At 42.0% G+C, this 21,442-nt stretch overlaps 1 protein-coding gene across 1 annotated transcript in view; it reads left to right on the forward strand.

The window, feature by feature from the left end:
* Positions 1-5,001: 5,001 nt before the first annotated feature.
* Positions 5,002-21,442, forward strand: part of LOC121854803 (carbohydrate sulfotransferase 11-like) — a 32,986-nt gene continuing 16,545 nt past the window's right edge. The window contains exons 1-4 of the mRNA XM_042349593.1: positions 5,002-5,034; positions 6,898-7,301; positions 20,045-20,265; positions 21,123-21,222. Of these exons, the coding sequence (XP_042205527.1) occupies positions 7,176-7,301; positions 20,045-20,265; positions 21,123-21,222 (447 nt within the window). The 5' untranslated portion in view covers positions 5,002-5,034; positions 6,898-7,175. The remainder of the gene's footprint in view (positions 5,035-6,897; positions 7,302-20,044; positions 20,266-21,122; positions 21,223-21,442) is intronic.

The raw sequence follows: 21,442 nt of genomic DNA on the forward strand, positions 1-21,442 counted from the left end.
GTGGTACATTGATCCTGTCCCATATAGTGGTACAGTGATCCTGTCCCATACAGTGGTACATTGATCCTGTCCCATATAGTGGTAGTGCCCCCTCCCATACAGTGGTACAGTGATCCTCTCTCATACAGTGGTACAGTGATCCTCTCCCATATAGTGGTAGTGCCCCCTCCCATACAGTGGTACAGTGGTCCTCTCCCATATAGTGGTACAGTGGTCCTCTCCCATATAGTGGTAGTGCCCCCTCCCATACAGTGGTACAGTGATCCTCTCCCATACAGTGGTACAGTGGTCCTCTCCCATATAGTGGTAGTGCCCCCTCCCATACAGTGGTACAGTGATCCTCTCCCATATAGTGGTACAGTGATCCTCTCCCATACAGTGGTAGTGCCCCCTCCCATACAGTGGTCCTCTCCCATATAGTGGTACAGTGGTCCCATATAGTGTACAGTGGTCCTCTCCCATATAGTGGTAGTGTACAGTGGCCCCTCCCCATACAGTGGTCCTCTCCCATACAGTGGTACAGTGGTCCTCTCCCATACAGTGGTACAGTGATCCTGTCCCATACAGTGGTACAGTGGTCCTCTCCCATACAGTGGTACAGTGGTCCTCTCCCATACAGTGGTACAGTGATCCTGTCCCATACAGTGGTACAGTGGTCCTCTCCCATATAGTGGTACAGTGGTCCTCTCCCATATAGTGGTAGTGCCCCCTCCCATACAGTGGTACAGTGATCCTCTCCCATATAGTGGTACAGTGATCCTCTCCCATACAGTGGTACAGTGGTCCTCTCCCATGTAGTGGTACAGTGGTCCTCTCCCATATAGTGGTACAGTGGTCCTCTCCCATATAGTGGTACAGTGGTCCTCTCCCATATAGTGGTACAGTGATCCTCTCCCATATAGTGGTACAGTGGTCCTCTCATATAGTGGTACAGTGGTCCTCTCCCATATAGTGGTAGTGCCCCCTCCCATACAGTGGTACAGTGATCCTCTCCCATATAGTGGTACAGTGATCCTCTCCCATACAGTGGTACAGTGGTCCTCTGCCATATAGTGGTAGTGCCCCCTCCCATACAGTGGTACAGTGATACTGTCCCATACAGTGGTACAGTGGTCCTCTCCCATATAGTGGTAGTGCCCCCTCCCATACAGTGGTACAGTGATCCTCTCCCATATAGTGGTACAGTGATCCTCTCCCATACAGTGGTACAGTGATCCTCTCCCATATAGTGGTACAGTGGTCCTCTTCCATACAGTGGTACAGTGGTCCTCTGCCATATAGTAGTGCCCCTCCCATACAGTGGTACAGTGGTCCTCTCCCATATAGTGGTAGTGCCCTCCCATACAGTGGTACAGTGACCCTCTCCCATATAGTGGTACAGTGGTCCTCTCCCATATAGTGGTAGTGCCCCTCCCATACAGTGGTACAGTGATCCTCTCCCACACAGTGGTACAGTGGTCCTCTCCCATATAGTGGTAGTGCCCCTCCCATACAGTGGTACAGTGATCCTCTCCCATAGTGGTACAGTGATCCTCTCCCATACAGTGGTACAGTGGTCCTCTCCCATATAGTGGTAGTGCCCCCTCCCATACAGTGGTACAGTGGTCCTCTCCCATACAGTGGTACAGTGATCCTCTCCCATACAGTGGTACAGTGGTCCTCTCCCATATAGTGGTAGTGCCCCCTCCCATACAGTGGTACAGTGGTCCTCTCCCATACAGTGGTACAGTGGTCCTCTCCCATATAGTGGTAGTGCCCCCTCCCCCCAACATTATAACTGTAGGGTTCTCCTCTCTGTGTCCCAGGTAACACAGGTAAACGTGTCCTACTTATCTGGGATGCCAACTTGAAAATAAATCCTTTAGAAATTGTAAATAACGAACAGATCGTATAATCCAATTAATATAATGGCATAGAATTTGATTTTATTGATTAATTTCTCGAAAAATAATACAGGCATTGTGGAGATTGGCCATTCATGACTCCCAAAAACCACGTGGGATCATTGCAATATACATTTTAATGGTAAACACCTTGTACACTACCCAGGATCAATGTACAGTATTATATCACATCAGCTTCTACGAATAAAAAAAATAATAACATCTATAAGTTTCAAGTGTACTCAGGAAAGTTTATCCCATAACCATGCACACCAGTCAGCAACACGGGCGGGAAGGTAACGGTACAGTGATGGGTTAGTGGAGGTAGGGTGATGTAACAGGTGGGCTGTGGTCGAGGAACTCCACTCCACCTTAGACTCACACCCGCTAGCCCACTGAGTCTGGCTACATTATTTCTGGCAGTTTGAGATGTTCTTTGTCTTATTTCCTCCATCTCTCCTTAAATTTCTTGTTTTTTATCCTTCTTCCTCGCCTTTCTTGCTTTCCCTTATAGTTTTCCCCTTCTTTATATTCTACAATTTTTTTCTCCTTTTAGCTTAAAATCTTTATTTATTTCTTAATTTCCACGCTTGTAACCACGCTGCAACTTCCCAGCACCAAGCTGCACTGTACAGTCACCCAAAAAAGTCCTGTCGCGAACCATGAAGCCCCAAGATTCAGAGTCTTGAATCCGAAGCATTTATGGGCAGAATAATGTATCAGTGTCTACTGCTTCGGGTTCACGAGTCTGAATCGTGGTTCGCGACAGGACTTTTTTGGGTGACTGTACATCCAATACAATATATATACAGAGCGCATTGTGATTTTCCTTTCTCCAACCCATCCTGAGTGTGAGACCACATCTCGAAACCCCACACCACTGTGGTAAGGAAATCAGCGTGCCGTCATCTCAGAGGCCTGCCTTGGCAACTTGGGCGCGCGCCGGAGCTTTAAATTGGCAATTACAAGCAAATTGAGGTTTATTTCCTTCATTTTCAGACCAAATGGGACCCATTAGGCAGAAAAATTTCACTTTTGCCTGACCAGGGGGTGACATGTAGGATTCCAGCATCTGACCACGGACGGTTAAGGAACCGTGGGTTTAATGGGGGGCCCGGGCTCCATGGGCCCACCCCTTGGGTGCGCAAATGTGTAGGACATGAGAGGTCAGGTAAGAAAAGCACGGAGCATGACAACAATAATGGTGTGGCAATATTTTTCCAGACGCCAGAGGGAGATGAAAATTAACCTATAAAGATTAGTCATCATTTTATTTCACCTGATGATTGAACTCTAACTGTATCTGGAGAGGTTAAGGTAGCGTTAGGGTGGTTAATGTCAAGGTGAAATAAACTTTTGGGATAATGTGAACTGAAGGAAACAGATATGGTGACAATAATATGAGGTGTTCGTGACAGTAGCGACACCTGCCTCATGAAACCAGCCGGCAAGTAAACAAATGACAGAAAAAGCTACCTTGTAAAATGTATCCATTCCCTGGCAACACTCGAGCCAGTCATCGCTTGGATTCTTAAAAGAGGGGTTTCTCTGGTGTTTTTATTTTGTTTTGAGGCAAGAGAAATACACACACACATATACACTAAAATATACATTCAAATACACACAAAAGCATACGTACGGGCACTCGACACAGCAAACAAACAAACAAACCCATTAACATACACGAACATAAGGAACCAGTAAAACGCACATATATGCACAAACCAGAAAAAAAACGTTTTTTTTCAACGTTTTTCACACGCACATGAAAACTGCACTACCATTTTTTTTAGGAGTAGGCGAGTGTGTGGCCCAGGCTATATTGTTCTACACAGTATGGAATTTAAATGTTTTCGATTTAAGTATTTCCAAATCTAAAATTTTATCAATAAATTCCATCTTAACTCAACCTCAATCCATAAATTGAATGTACTAATTTCAAGTTCAAAAAATTCACACCTTATTAAATAATGTCATTAGAATCCAAATTACAATGATTTATTCTTCCAACCTTATTTAATTATTGCAATAACATAAATGGCATCTTAATCTAATTTAACACTTCTAAACTTAAATTATGTTATCCTGACCAATTCGACACTGAGAGCATTTTCGGTGTTAATATTTTCCAATCAAATTCAATCATTTTATTCTGTAACAGAATCTTATAAAACTCAATCCAAATCCAGCATAAATTAATAATAAAACCCTTTAAACCAAACTGACACTAATTGGCTCCTCAAAAAGAATTAACCATACTCTCCCAATTCAACCTAATTTAACTCTCTCCAATATGAACATTCTAACTTGACCACCGAATCTTAGTCAATAATGTATTATGTTAACCTAACCTAATTTTCTTAACCTAATTTAGCTTTATCTAATCGTGTAATTTTATATATATTAGTGTCCACATTTAATTAAGTCTTACTATCTTTTCGAACACGAATAACAGTCCAATACTATCATCATTTAACACTTACCATATGTAACCCAACAATCATAATCTAACATAACATAACCCTAACTTAACCTAATGCTGTCATTATTAAACACCTAACCTTACACTCATCACTGTACTGTATGTATGTATGTATGTATGTATGTATGTATGTATGATTTTTACCCAATAAATCATATAAATAAACTAAATTACGTTGTGTGTGTGTGTCAGGTCATAAGGTGGTTTGAGTGATCATATCCACCACCTTCGTGAAATTTATATTTAAGAATCTAAATACAGATAAGTGATTCCGTTTTTTATTTCAAGGAATATATTAATTAACTTCTATATTTTTTTTAAATAATCTGAAAATCCCTAAACGAAAAGACAGTTTTATGGGACATTAAGAAAAGCAGTGGTGTGGTGTGGATGATATTGGCAGCCCTGAGTGAAGGGGTCGGCCAGGTACCGGCAACACTTTACCTTTCTATGAAATTTAAATGATTATCGCCTCATAAAAAATACTGATGGCAATAAATTTGTGATAATAAACATTTTGTGAGTTATTTATCGCATGATTTTGATTAAGGCGTTGCGTCGAATAAACAATTTTGGTTGATAAATGTTTGTCCGGCAACTGGTGTGACTAACGTGGTGGGTCCAGGGAAGGCCGGCGTCTAGTGTGGTGTGTGGTGGTGGTGTGATACGGTGTGTTTAGTTTTCTTGAAAGTAGCTGTAATATGACTGTTAATAACCGAGAATAAACGTTATCGAATTTAGTATAAATTGGCTGTAACATTTTGGTGGCTCTCGTGTGATGTAATGACATGTACAGTTTATGGTATTATTGATATATTGTGTACAAATGGACATACATTGACAACAAGGCCAACAGTAATATAATTTTGGAATTTCTAACTTGAAGAACAGCGACCGGCTGAGTATGCTTTGGCAAAACGTGTTCAAAGAAGCTTACCTTTGGCTAAGGCTGAATGTGTGAAGCTAAACCCTGACAACGGACTTCGACCTAGAACACTAATTCCGCCATGTGAATTTCACATTTATGTATCGTGTCCTTAAGGTGGAGGCACACTGAGCACTTTCCTGGGTCCTCCAAACACGTCCCGCGTGACGGCTGTTGACGGCTTGGCGGGGATCTTTGCTGGCTCATTAGTCCTCAAATGAGCTTCATCTAATTTCAAGTAAAAATTGAAATAAATCATGAAAATTTTAGTTTAAAACATAACACATAAACAATGACATATTTCTATTTATTCGTCACTTTAAAACTGCAGGATTATGCTATAGTTCTTCAATTGCTGAAGCAAGCCGCGTCTGGCTGGTCAAAGAAGACCCCGAATAATGATTTAATAATACTAAACAAGTTTTAAAGTGACGAATAAATGGAAATGTGTCACCGATTTATGTTTTACATTTTAAATTATTATTGTTTCATGGTTTATTAAATTTTTACTGAAGCTCATTTGAGCACTAGAGCTCGTCCAGCAAACTTGGCCGCCAAACCGTTGTCCATTTCTCGCAACAGCCAAAATCCTGCTGCTTGCTGGGCCGGTAGGCCAGCGGCCAGCAACACGGGCAACATGTACAGAAGAAAGTGCCCAGTAGGGGCGGATCCAGGAATATCAAAAGGGAGGTCCGAAATTTTTTGGGGTGGGGGAACATTGCCAGCAAAGCGAGCCCCCTACAGTATATGGGGGGGGGGGAGGAGACTGGGAGCCCCCTTCCCCCCAGAATTTTTTGGAAATCTGACCAATATCATGGACATTTTGAGGCCATGTGCACTTGATATTAGGAGATACTCGAGGTCAATAGTAATTACTTTTTACAATACAATAATGCTCGATTACAATACTGCATTAAAGAAAAAGTATTGGACTTTTCTGATGAAATGAAGGCGGGGGTCCGGACCCCCAGGATCCGTCCTTGCCCAGTGTGCCGCCACCATATTTCAATACTGTAGAGCTGCTATGTAAAGTTGACTAGTTTTTAGGAGGCCTCCCAGGCTCAACTTGTGTAGCTGAAGGTCCAATGCTTATCGTACTGGAGAAACCATTATTTTTTTAAGCCTTCACTACCCCTTACCCCTCAGGTCGTTGACCCGTAAACAGTGTTATGGTGTACTCCGAGATCCTTCTTGCTTCAACGTGTTTATTTTGAGAAGTGTAGCAGGAAATCCGCAAGTCAATGTCGGTGGCACAAAAGTCTGCTACTTTAAAAGTTTAAAATATAGTGTATGGCTGGACTGGAGTTTCCAAAGCCATGTTAGTATTATTTTATTTCACTTGAACATTACTTTTCGTGCAATTCAGTCCAGGTGAGTCCCTGTCACTTATTTCATTAAGCTGTATTTTATTTATCGATTCGATTTGATGAAAATAATTCGACATCGTTTACAAAATGATATGACGCATTGATATTTAATCCAGTATCTTCCCAACCAAGTGAACTCGAAAGCTTTCCAGATATGATCTTATATTTTTGTACATTATCATAATATGAAAACGTTATATTATGATTTTATATTTTATTAAAGTTACCTTATAAACATAGGTGGGTGAGGCCTACAGCGGGAACAGGTCACATTCCTGGACGCTGTCACACCATGAACACTCACACAAATGAATCCTGAAGACTAGTCCGTGGTGTATGGTCCAGCTTCGCCTCACCCAGATCACATTAAATTCTTCCTTCTGACCTGCCCTGAACACCACCCTGGAGTGCCCTTAGCTTTCGCTGTGGGTAGCCTGTAAGGTGACCGTGGGTAACCTTATAACCAGTGAGGGAAGAAGACCCTCTCCTCCCCCCTAGCTGCTGGTGACGAGAAAGGCATGGGTCGGTGCTCACAAAGACAGATGGTGGCGTGTGCCCTGGTGGCCTACACCATCCTGGCCCTCAGCACCGACATCCTCGACTTCAAGGAAACGAAGAAAGACGTCTTCAGAATCGAAAAGCTGGTGAGTATTTTATCTGGTTACAACATTTCTCCCCTAAACTAATCTATCTACCCGAGTTAAAAATATTCTAACACGGCAAGTTGAGGTATCTTAACCTAACCAACATAGCCTGGCCCATACTTAAGATAACCTAAAATAACCCAACAATATAACTTTAACTTGATGTAACCGTATACTCCTTACGTAATGCAAGTACAGTAGTTTAAAACACCTTCACTGGACCGAGTAGAATGTTGGGTCTCGTTGTGTGGTTGTTGCCGGTGATCAGTCACTGTTTGAATTGATTATGTCAATATACAGTAAGCGTAGCACCTACGCAGAGTATTCTTCATGTACAATGTTTATTTTTTTTATACAGATATAGAATAAACTAATTGTTATTTTGTCATTCCGTGTGTGTGTGTGGTTGGAATTTTATTTTCTAAATATATATTGGTGAATGTTTTCTGTGACTCGTATTTCATCATGGCCAGATGTGGTATTTGTATAATTTCTTCAGTGTTAGTTGATAAGCGGCGACGAACATAAGAATGGAGGAAACGGCAGCGGGCCTATTGGCCTATATTAGGCAGTCCCGTTTACACCCAACCCCTATCACTCATATATCCATCCAACCTATGTTTGAAGCTACCCAGCGCATTCGAGTTAATAATGATGTTTGGTAACTTGTTCCACTCATCCACTATTCTATTTCCAAATCAGTGTTTAGATAATTATCTCTCGCCTAAATCTAAATTTTTCTTATTTAAGACCATTGCTACGAGTTCGCTCCTGGTTGTAGGATAGAGATAATCTAAATTTAGAATACTGGGACAGCCTATTATCATGCGCGTGTAAATAACCTTTCTAAGACATACATTGATATATAATTTGCACCTGACCAGACTCTTGGACTGATTTATTTTTCCCGTGTGAAAGTTTATACACTTTTTATTATATCTGTCGACTGTACACACCTTCCCTCTTGTTCATTCTTCTCTTTTCCTCCCCTCCTCTCACCCTTTCTTCTCTTCCCCCACTCTTCTTTCATCCATTCTCTTTTCTTTCCTCTTTCATTCCTTTCTCCTTTCCTCACCCCTTTCTTCCCGTGTGATGCCACTCCGTGTTTACATGCACTTCACACCAACTTTGAATATATCGATAAAAAATACAATACCAAAAACGTCTTTAAGTGATCGTATCAGGATTGAAAGTAGTACGAGATTGTTTCTTGGAGATAATTTGTGTAGAGAACATTTAAAGCGTGTCCATAGCCCTCAGAATTAGACTCGGTCCAATGTTTGAACCCCCTGATTGACCCTTGAAGATGAACCCCCAGTATCAGGCGCCGCTGAGGTCAAGGAACGATACTAGTCGAGCCGTTATTTACAGGAATATTCGTTCTTGAAAATTTAACCACCAGTTTTATTGGATTTTGTTCCCAGACTTGATAAATTTAAATCTTCTTTGTTCTGCATTTAATCTCGAGTACATCAAAACACAACAGAGGCATCCATACTGCTCCAACAGCTCGTTTAGAGATGAGACTTTTTTTATGATCTTGGAGACATACAGACAGACCTCAAAAAGCTCCGTGTTCTTCAGCGAGGTTTCTTACATGGCTCAGAGGTCAAGTCCGTTCACCTTTCTTTGTTCGTGTTGCAAGTATTTCCTGAGTGTTGAACCTCTCTATCTATCTGTCTGTCTATATCCGTTCAGTCAACCAGGCATCCATCCATCTATGACCTTACTCGTGCCACTTCTGTGTGTGGGGAGGAACAAAGAATATAGAGGAACCTTAAACTAACAGGAAAATAACAGTGAGCGACCAGAACCGCACTCACTAATTTAAGGTGAATCTTACCTTTACCGAGTATTGGATCCTTGGTTGTTATATTTGTTAAGGGAAGCATTTGACGAGGTGTATGAGCAGGTGATACGGACAGGTGAAGTTTTTGTTGTTATAAATTAGACAGGTAAATAACTACGTGTTCGGCATCTCTTTTTTTCCTAATATCAACTTAAGTTTTTTTTTGTTGTTGTTGCTGGTGGGTATAACGTTGATGTCAGGTTACAGGTTTAAAAGCGGTAGAATATACAGGTTTTGGGTGCTCTCTCTCTCTCTCTCTCTCTCTCTCTCTCTCTCTCTCTCTCTCTCTCTCACACACACACAGACATTATAGAGTCATGGTAACTTTGAACACCTGAATTTGAACGTGTACAATAATGCAGGTGTGGCGGGAAACCTGTATCACCTCCACACACCTGACTTGTACACGTTTATGTTAATATGTAGGCCCATAGACACCATTGTACACACACCTCTGAATGCTAGAAATGACCCCACGAGTTAACGATGTTTTAGTTTCAATTAAAGAGTAATGTTTAACTTAAGTTGTCAAAAGTACATTCTGTAACCTCAAATATTCGAACAACAATATTTAGTTACGTTGGTGTTAAACATATTATTGTATCAGTTTTCTTTGATTGGCTGTCTTGCTGCTCCGGCACTGATCGAAAGACTGACTTTTGACTCCTTGACTGAGAGAGCCAGGGACAGTTTTAGCGCCATCTAGAGACGATGTGGCCTTAGTTGGTAAAGTCCGCTACCAATATGATGACGCTGCGGTACGTCTGTTCTATTCTATTAAGAGAGAAACGGTACCCACGAGCCGATGGAAATCCTGGAGGTATCACAAGTGAACGTTGTCAGGAGTCAGGGTATTATGAGAGACAACGTCGATAACCAGTTAAACAGGAAGACACTTGAGATGGGGAGGCGGTGTACGCTCTGTCATGGTTTAGTGGCAATAACTGTTACAACCAGAAACATGTCTCAGAAACGTGTGCTTTCACCATTTGCTTTTGTACTCTGCGGTCCTCACCTCCGTCTTCCAAAGGTTCAATGTAAAACTTGTATAATGCAATGTAATTTTAATGAACTATTGGTTAAATAACATAAATCATGTACCAACAACGCTGCCTTTATGTTCAGTGTTTAATGTTAATAATTGTTTTAGATGTAACCCTCTGTTGATGGTCTTTAATGCTGTACGACACTACTTTGCTGTCATGAGGAATCATGACGATCATTCAGCTATGATACAGTTATATGAGTTATTAAGGATGTCACCTTCGTTGGTGAGCTCTGGGGTGACTCGTGAGGCCGATACGGGACCGGCAGGGCCGTCCACAGATGTGGCATATGTGGAGGGCTACATCTAGTGCGGGAGGGGCGGTGGCAGCGTCTTTCCGGCGTTGGCGCTTGTCTGCCTCGATATGCAGTCGGGCTAACTCGAAAGTATTGACACCTTCTTGTGTGGTGCTCCTCCAAGCGTTGTAGTGTGGAGTAATCGACTCCCAGGTGAGGGGGTCGATTTGGCATTTGTTCAGGTTTGTCTTAAGACTATCCTTATACCCTTTCAGCTGCCCACCAGCATTACGTTTACTATTCGTTGGGTGACTGTAAAGTAGCTGCTTTGGCAGTCTACTATCGTCCATGAGGGTAACATGGCCAGTCCAGCATAGTTGTTCATGGATAATGGTAGCCTCGATGGTCCTACATTTGGTATCAGCAATAATACTGGCATTTGTTCTCTTGTCTTCCCAGCGAACTCGGAGGATGGCACATAGACTACGTTGGTGAAAGTTTTCAAGTGTCTTGATGTGCCTCCTGTATGTGACCCATGTCTCGCTGCCATATAACAGAGAGGGAAGGACCACTGCTCGATATACGTGCAACTTTGTAGATAATTTCACAGTTTAGGCTGGGACGCCTGTAATTGTGGCTGCCTGGTGGGTGTATGATGCAGGCTGAAATCATCACTCCCCCATATTTTCACCCGCCTTAGGTTTATATGCCTCAGGCAACCGTCACCCCACTCTTAAGTTGGACGACTCTGCTCGCCGGTTCAACCAAAACTAAGGCACCAGGAAGTTCACTCGCGGATGTACACATTATTAAAGAGAAACATATTGCATAAAACCAAGATGATATTGGTGTCTGCAACGTGACAAGGCAACTCGGCTCAACCTGGGTGGACCAGATTCTCAGAACTAATCATAATATCTTTCCCGGTACCTGTGGTTAAGTAGTACTGTATCGACGGCACCCTACTGTATATACTAGGTAGTTACAGTATGTTTGTCTCTAATTTCGACAAAATTTTAGCTGCAGTCTTCTTGTAGTTTATTTGAACCTGTTACTTGAATTTTTCACATTTACAGGTAGAGAAACATGTAATGTGTAATGATTGTTATCACACAAAACACGCGCTTTAGCACCACAAGGAAAGTTTAATCCAGGTAAGTGGGGTTTTTTTGCATCCATTACTCACAAAAAGACTTGGAGAGCGGATATGATTGGGGCGCGTGGCGTCGTGTTTGTAAACAAAGTTCGGGAATTTTATGTCGTCAACTAGCACTTTAACTTAATCATCCTGGGGTAGATTTGTTTGGTTCATTTAGTTTGCTTTGGAAACTCAGTTTACGCCACGACGTCACAAGCTTCATTCTAAGAGCCTGACTGACGAACACTCTTAGCCACCCGTGAGAAACCATCTTTGAGAGTTCGACGGTTTTCGCGTCTCGTATATGCTTGTGTTAATAGGCGTCAGTGAATTAATCAAGATAGGTACTAAAAGCACCTAATTGCAACGGACATAATGCAATACAAACAACTCAAATGAGCAACCAACACTGTTAAGGAATTTATTTTCATAATATTTAAAAGTTGTTTATTGTACCCAAATTACGAGTTCGTGTGTTAAAGAACCTTAGCACCTAAATCAACAGCTGTAGCTTACTGCTTAAAAGAAACGAGTGTGTGGGCGTGGGCAGTGATGTGACGTGTGTGGGCGTGGGCAGTGATGTGACGTGATGAGTTTAGCCGAGGGTCAGTTTCCTGTAGTTGCTCACTGTTATTTCTCATTTTTCGTCTCACTCACATTATAGAAGAAAAGATGTTTGAGACAACGAAATATTTCCTAATCTGTTATAATAGTGTTATTATCTTGATATTCTGTTGTAGTGAAACGCTTTAGTTCTCGGCTAGTCAGTGTTCGCCCGCCCGTCACCTGATAATGTACATTACTTAGGCACGAACGAAACGCAATGAAACTAAAACTGCATAATGCAGCTCTTGTTTATGGTGCATCATCACCAGTGAGGAGATGACGTGTGTGGTAAGTGGGTATTATTTGCACTACAATTTTCAAGACAGTGAGACTTACCTGTGGTGGCGTGGAGGACGGACGGTGCTTTAAGATAACCACTTACCTCCGTGTGTCCTAACATTTTCGCTCTCGAGGAATATTCGTCATACAGGCCTTTGAGAATCTAGACCTTAGTAAGATATTACACAAGATTAGAATTGCTATCAAAATTTTATCAATACAAGGCCCTGTAGTGCGATAACCAGGTTGTCGTCATGTTATATAAAGACTTGGCGACTATGGCTTACCACTCCAACCAAAGAAACATTGGTAGATAACTACTTACAACTGCGTTGAAACATACAACTCTTGGAAAACACGAAATTTTGTCTTGGTGTACAATATATACAGTATATATCCTTGGTCGAATTGCCTTATTGTTTACCATTGTTTGTATACCCGCACTCTCTAGACCAAATGTTTTGTATACCTGTATTGTCTATAAATGCTAAATCAATATAGACTTGTAAAACGATTAATACCCAGAAAAAAATAACGCTGAACTGAATTGTATTCACGAATTCGTCGGTAATTCTCAAACTAGAACATTATCCACAAGTACACTACTACTGCTGCTCAACACGTTTGTATGATAAGAATTAACATACGTACTGGAGGGATTTAGTGGTTGTTCTCATACGACTAAGATATCTCTCATTGTTCGAGGATAAGTTTGATGGGCTGAATCATTGTGATGTCTTACTCAGGAGGTTGATTCATTGTACGACACTTCAGGTATTAAGAGAAAAAATAAGGCGGACGAATCATTGAGAAAGTCGGACTACCAAACGGGAAGTTACTTATTAAGGAAATGAGTCGAGTCTTAGAGCCTGACGAGCACGTTAGGTTAGGTCAGGAAAATTAGTTTCTAAGTGTGGGTGTGTTGGCGAGAGATGAGGAGGCGATATTGAAACGAGTTTTGCGCTTGGGAGGGAGCGAGTAGACAGCGTGGAGTACAATTGCCTAATTTCCTTGGTCCTTTGAGAAGTGTATACCCGTGTTGTAATGGCGCTTAGATCAAGGTCTCTTAGTGACATCTTTTATACAGCTGGCTTGTTTGTTCACCTTCATAGAATAAAAAAATATTCGTGTCCGCACATATGTTTGTCTAAAGATTAATTACCGACATTTCTTTGTCTTGTAGGGGCTTATTTATTTTTCAAACTATAGTTATATAATAATAATACATAGATGTAACGTATACAATGGTCGATTATTTTATACACTGGGAAGATATTGGAAGCTTAATGTGTTGTCTGATGGTAGACCCTGCTGCCATATGGTATCACAAAAATTGTGACCAAGTCCCAGGTTGCTGATCTGACGGACTTATTTGCACCCAATTGCAGGGTCTCAATTGTTTCTCTTGCTATTGACAACACAACATACATACTGTCAGTATATCGTTTCTCGCTCTTGATCTTTTTTGTGTGTTAATTTGTGGCTCTTTATTGTTATTTTATTTTTAGCCTAAATAAATATTATTATTATTACTATTATTATTATTATTATTATATTTTTACCCCCCCCCCCGCCCCCTGCCCCCGGGCACGTTGCTCTGGTGGGCTAATCCCCGTAAAACGAAAAAGGGTCCTTCGTACCGTGGCCACTGGCATCGGGCAAAAACAAAACACTGAGAACCGGACCACGCCGGGTTTGCCACTTTAAAGTCGTCTAAGATGGTTCCAGGGTTCGTTTCTCTCGCTCACTCCCGCTGTAACGGTATACCCGAGTTTTTACAGTTTGTGGTGAGTCGGTAATTATATATCAACATCGTAGCTAACAGCCCGGGAGTCACTTAACCTGTAGTGTTGTATAGTGGGAAGAAAACTAGTTTGGTGAAGCAACTGCCACCTTCCTTCCTAACCCCACTCCACCTCACCACAAAGCTCTCACCACAAACCTCGCCCCACCCTAAGCCTTACTTAACCATACCTCATCTCATCCCTTAACCTAATCCAACCCCTTAACACACCCCTACCCCCATAACCCAACCCCGTAGTAGTAATAATATTGAGAAAAAAATGGCAAATGATTTTATTTATTTATTTATTTTTTAGTGATTAGGGTCATTCCTTCCCCGAGTGTGTAAATGTTTCTGTACGCTTAAAGACATTGTACAAAGTGAGATCCATAGAGTGTCTGTAAGTGGCTACCAATGCCATGACGGCCTCTTCCTGGAGCCCCATTGTATGCAGATGATGTTGCCATTTATACTGGTCCCCTTTTGTTATGCATATAGTCAAATACAACAGGTATCTATTTGTTGATAGGCGAGAAGGGTTCAGGTCGAAACAAACATACTGGGGCAGGAGTTGAAAGAGATCACCTTTAGAGTAGTTGACGAAGGAGAGGAGTAAAGGGTGAAGGAGGAAAGGAACGGTGAGGAAGGAAGAAGGCGGGAGGGAGGGAGAAGAACATAAGAATGGAGAAAACTATTTCCAAACCAATGTTTACCTATTTCGCGCCTAAATCTAAATATGTCTTAATTTAAAACCATTGTTACGAGTTCGCTCCTGGTTGGATAGAGGGAGGCAGAAGGGGAGGGCAACATACATATTGTATACCGTTTCTCGCTGAGTGATGGTACGAAGTGTTTCCAGGCCATATACTGTTCTGTGGGGATGTTTTGTGACCTGGCACACACACACGTCGAAAAGCATGTACCTGGTAGTCAAAACTAGGTCACCCAGGCGGTGGTACCCGGACATTGGGCCGACTTTTTCAATAGCATCTTGACCTCACATAATTGTGACCCAACAAGCAATGGAAGTGTTATCTGAGGTCAGAGTAAGATCGGAGGAGAAGCAGTGATTTCAACGTGGCATGGACTTTGGGATGGGTCAATTATACCACTAACGCTTTTGTTAAATCATTTAATTAATCTTTAGACTACCTGTTGAACATTCACCTGCATGACATGGGGATAATGACTAAGCTCCGGTCGTGATTGTGTTGTTCATCTGTGAGCGAACGTCACCATTGTGCCATAAATCTTACACTGACCTCTCGAGATGTCATATAAGGTCAGGATATTTATTTTAACCAACCTATAAAGTTGATCTCGTGTGATTTAATTTACATTGTTATAAAGAAAGATTGAAAAAGTGCATAAACCAGAACATCTACACAAAATTCTGAACCTACACCAGCGAGGGTTGAAGCCACACTGCCGCTCGGAGTCTGGACCCAAGAAACTAGTTACCACGGGTGGATATTATGATGATAGAACAAGACTTTTTTTTTTTTTGCTCCAGACGCTGACCTGTGCAGGGGCGCCCCTGACCTCTGTGCTGCATGACGGGGTTCAGTCATCTCTAGTGGAAGCGAAGTGATATATAAGAACAGTTATATAGAAATGCATACTTAAAATATATATCAAAAGGTGTAAACTTTATTCGGTCGTTACGTATTCGAACGACCCCCAAATAACACTTGTTGTTAAGACAATAAGGAAACTGTAAATAAATTTTAAGTGGGTAGAACTGTTTATAGAATTTGACAAATAAACGCCACGGTGCAGATTAGTGTGTGTACTTTCGTATCTTGACCCAGTTGTCAGCAGGGCGTGGGGGAAGGGAGGGAGGAGGAGTCGGTTAATTTCCTGTTGTGCTGTTAACAAGGACTGGTTTCTTCACAAGCACCTGAACATACCAGATCACGTAACAGTTGTGGTCTAGCACAGTTCACGCTAGGTGCTGTCACGACCTGGTAACGAGCCTCTTAAGTATTATTAGTATTCTGGTGACCATGTTTTTCACTCTCATCAGGTGGGGGTAAATATTCGTGTTTCGAGAATCCAAGTCTTGTGGTAGTCCGTCTGCTGCTGTTACTCGACTGTGAAGGAAATGAACTTTGATTGCGTGTTGCCGTTGTTCCCTGCTTCTCTTTCCTTCTTGTTTATCGTTTGTTTCTTTTTGTGAGTTTCCTTCTCTTTATTTATGTCTCATAATGTTGTTATTATTATAATGTTATTACTGAGCTGCAACAACGAAGGTCTTTAAGCGTGTAACAAGGTTAGTTATACACTAGTCCACAAGGTATACATGGACACGAACACTGAAAAATGTTACCTCATATAACACACACATCAAAGGTTTACTAAATTTTGAGACCTATTCAAGTTATTCAACCCCTAACGATAACAAATTACGGTTGGCACTTTTGTATGATGATGAACCGACGCCGTCATACCGTTTAGAGTAGTGTCCGCCATAATGTTCGGCCTCAGCAGACATTAGGATAAGTCAACCAGAAGTGAGTGGCCTCCTAGAGTGGTGACGGACAAGAGACCAGTCTTAGGGGCCGGCCAACCTTCTCATTATAACGGGACTTAGACACGTTTCATTATCTACCGAGACCTTAACTAGCGTTTATTATCGTTTTTGTGAGAGTAATACAAAATCTCATGAAGAAGTTCATTACGGCTGAACTAGCTGCCTGCCGTCACTAGTGTTGCCTCCTGTTTTACTACTGTACACACTGCTGCCACCTGTCACCACCGAAGAGTGTCAACGCTTGGGTGCAGTTATAAAAACTGCAGTTTGTTGCGGTTCAGTAGGTTTTAAAGCTTACTATTTTTAATGTCCATAAAATTTTATTTCTTTCCGGTGTAATTTTTAAACTCTTAAATTTAAAACTTATTAGTTCTTAAGAATAACATGAAGGTTAGACACCCTAGCTTATTTCCCGTGGTGATTAAACCCCCTAACGCTACCTGGCGGGGTTAGATTAGTGTGTTTAACCCATCTCTTTAAAAAAGCTGGGGTGCCTAATCTTCAGGTCATCTTTCTTAAATATCTCCTACCAATACATTTGCCCGGTAACAGTACTACTAACAAAGATGAATTATTGTGGTGGTGTTTGTCAGTCTGTCTCACCAGCACGACCAAACTCCCGGATACTTTTTGTCGGACATTCCATTCTCGGAGAAGATGAAACACCCTAACTTACCCTACCCTTCACTAACCCTGGGTAGCGTTAATGTAGATAATCATGAGGTAAAATAGACTCAGGTGATGATAATTTCGTGTCCATATGTTTCGTTTAGAGGAACTTAAGGAACCGGTGGACCGTGTTGACTTACCTTGTCTTGGTCACTGCAGCTGCTACTGACTCACCAACAACAACAAGCAGCGTTGTCTACTGATCTTATCTTTATCCCCGGTAAATTATAGAGAGACTTAACGGTGGTCCAGATATGATGCCGAGGGAAGGGGCCAGGCTGGTGTGTGTGTGTGTGTGTGTTCCCGCGTTGCCTGTCGGAAAAATTTACCGGTAGGAATGAACAGGTCTGACGTACTTGACCTCTCGCCGTGCCTCCCTCCCTTTCTCCCTCACCTCCACGCCATACTCCCTCCCTCCCTCCCTTTCTCCCTCACCTCCACGCCGTACTCCCTCCCTCCCTTTCTCCCTCCCTCCACGCCACCCACGCCGTACTCCCCTCCTTTCTCTCCCTCACCTCTCCACGCCGTACTCCCTCCTCCCTTTCTCCCCTCACCTCCGCCTCCCTCCCCTCCTTTCTCCCTCACCTCCCGCCCTCCCTCCCTCCTTCTCCCCTCACCTCCACGCCACTCACCTCACCTCCCTCCCCTTTCTCCCTCACCTCCACGCCGTACCCTCCCTCCCTTTCTCCCTCACCTCTACACCATCCCCTCATAATTCCATCGTCTTCTCCTTCACTGCCTGGCCTCCACCGCTCTCATACTGTTGTTCATTCCTCCCTAATTCTTCTCCCTTCCCTCCTCTTCCTTCTGCCTCTCCCCCTCTAACGCCCCTCCCCTCTCTCTAACGCCCCTCCCCTCACGCCCCCTCTCCCCCTCCTTAACGCCCCTCCCCCTCCCTAACGCCCCTCCCTCCCCCTGCTCTTCATTCCTTCCTTCCGTAACACCCTCCTTTAGCCTCCCTCCCCTCGCCATCCCTTCCTCCGCCAGTATTGCCAACACAAGAGGTTCAAGATCACCCTGCATATCTAGTCTGCATTTTACGTAAGGATATGGTAACACTGCAGCATATACTCCTTATTGGTAACGCAAACTACCACCATACAACCATTGATAACCACAACTACCACCATACAACCATTGATAACCACAACTACCACCATACAACCATTGATAACCACAACTACCACCAAACAACCATTGATAACCACAACTACCACCATACAACCATTGATAACCACAACTACCACCATACAACCATTGATAACCACAACTACCACCATACAACCATTGACTAACCATTGATAAACTACCACCATACAACCATTGATAACCACACTACCACCATACAACCATTGATAACCACAACTACCACCATACAACCATTGATACAACTACCACCATACAACCATTGATAACCACAACTACCACCAACAACCATTGATAACCACAACTACCACCATACAACCATTGATAACCACAACTACCACCATACAACCATTGATAACCACAACTACCACCATACAACCATTGATAACCACAACTACCACCATACAACCATTGATAACCACAACTACCACCATACAACCATTGATAACCACAACTACCACCAAACAACCATTGATAACCACAACTACCACCATACAACCATTGATAACTACAACTACCACCATACAACCATTGATAACCACAACTACCACTATACAACCATCACCATAACCCTCTTCACCATACAACCACTATACAACCATCACCATAACCCTCTTCACCATACAACCACTATACAACCATTACCCTCTTCACCAAACAACCACTATACAACCATTACCATAACCCTCTTCACCATACAACCACTATACAACCATTACCATAACCCTCTTCACCAAACAACCACTATACAACCATTACCATAACCCTCTTCACCATACAACCACTATACAACCATTACCATAACCCTCTTCACCAAACAACCACAACACTTTACATAATCCTTGGGTCATTGAAGCTTCGTGGAGTATACTGGGACTTCACCTTCCCTAGATACACTTTAACACCAATTGGGAGATACAAATAAAATCTTTGTAAATTAGTCCGTATCTTAAGTTTGTCCTCTATTTGTTGCTAAGTGAACGAATCTACTTAAAATAGTGTTAGTCTTATTTGAGTGATTGGGGTATTATTATTTGTGCTTTAACTCGAGTCAATCAAATGTGTATTCTTATATCGTCAGTAACAATTTTAATGTGAAGATTATGGTGCTAAACGACTGCCATCTTACGTAACTCTGTCCATGTAATAAATAACATGTTGGGGTAGAACTTGTATAACCGGTTTGCTGGCAACTGTATGGTTAGTAAGGCCCATGGAGGTAGAACTATTGTACCTCCGTGGTAAGGCCTCACCTAGCCCTCATCTTTCACCCCTTCCATCACCTAACACTCCAGCTCTCTATTACTTACATTTATCCTCCACATTTTTTATTTATTTATTTTATTTTTTTATAACCTTCCGCCTCTTTAGTAGCCATTAATATAACTACTGTATTTGCATGTGAAGATTTAGACAAAATCCTTATCCACAAATTAATTCTCTGATTTTGTATTGTCAGAGTTTACGACCTATGGAGGAGATCCAGGTGGTGGAATACCAACAGCGGAAGGCTCGTATAAAAGAAGTGTGTGCAGCATGGGGCGCTTACTCCACCAAAGCCAAGTTCCTCAAGACTGCTCAGAAGTTCATTGGAAACAACAAGATTAAAGATGAGATCATTAGAGATAGGCCAGATCTGTCACAGTCACAGCTTGAGAGACTATGGCAACTAAATAAAAGTTAAGTCAATATGAGGTTAAGAAAAAAGTAGTGAAGATTTAATATTAGGAGTTTACCAGAAATTACTTGCTAGTTTGGGGACCTTTAACTTTGCTCTCAGAATGGCTCTAAGGACTCACCATGACTGTCATGTTAGTGCAGGCGTCAGTGACTCGTTTTACCTTCCTCAAATATTCCCCACAGTGAAGTAATAACAATATCTATTGAGGCAATTTGACTAAGGATAACCAACAAAGCCTCAGATGCTTATTTGGTTTATGTCCACTTTGTCTACTCCTATTTCGTCAACTCCATTTTGGTTTACTCTGAACATGTCAGAATATCTACTATCAATTATTGACCAATTGGAAATAGCCATTTCAAGAGTGGGAGTAGACACAGTGGGCATAGACAAAATGGGATGTTTCAGTTGGGTGCTGACAGCATCGGGTGTTCCCAGGGGGTCTCTAGCTTATCTGAATATGCAGTTGTTAAACTTACTTTCTTTTTGCTTAGTCCAGTCCAGTCCAGTACAGTACCTGGGAAATCAGCATTGTTTCTCTGGGTCCATTTCCTTGGATGCTCAGGCAAGAGTTTCCTCCCATTGGATCTTGTCATTTTCAAGCTCACAGTTGTTGTTAGTGTGATATTCCAGGATCACTCTCTTCCTTTTTTAAATGTGGTTGTTACAGTATAGACTTTGTATCTCAAACATTTTCATATGTCTGTCATGGGGTAACCAGGTCACTGTTGCCAAGATATGGTCAAGGAATTTTCCATGAATTTTATTGTTATTTTCATATTAACTGACTGTTTAAATGTTGTGAGATCTTTCCAGAGGAGACTAATGAGACTAATAGTAGTTGCTCATTCTGCAGGACAACGTTTCATCAAATGTTTGTTGACAAGGAGCACAGCCTCACCTGGTGTAAGGTGCCCAAGGCTGCAAGTACCAGCTGGCTCCATGCCTTCCTTCAGGTATACCTATTACCTATTACATTTGTTAGTCATTAAACACCTTTTAAATACTCTAATTGTAATCAAAATAATGTTGACAGATTTTTATATGAATTCATATTGGGTTTTGACTCTTGACTTTATTTTTCTGCCATTTCTTCTCTGACTATATATTTGTTCAGTACAGTAGGTATTGCAAATGACAGTTAACAGCTATTGAAGCAATATACAGTATATCTCT

Source organism: Homarus americanus, unplaced genomic scaffold (assembly GCF_018991925.1).
Source record: "Homarus americanus isolate GMGI-L3 unplaced genomic scaffold, GMGI_Hamer_2.0 scaffold53233, whole genome shotgun sequence".
NCBI lineage: Eukaryota > Metazoa > Arthropoda > Malacostraca > Decapoda > Nephropidae > Homarus > Homarus americanus.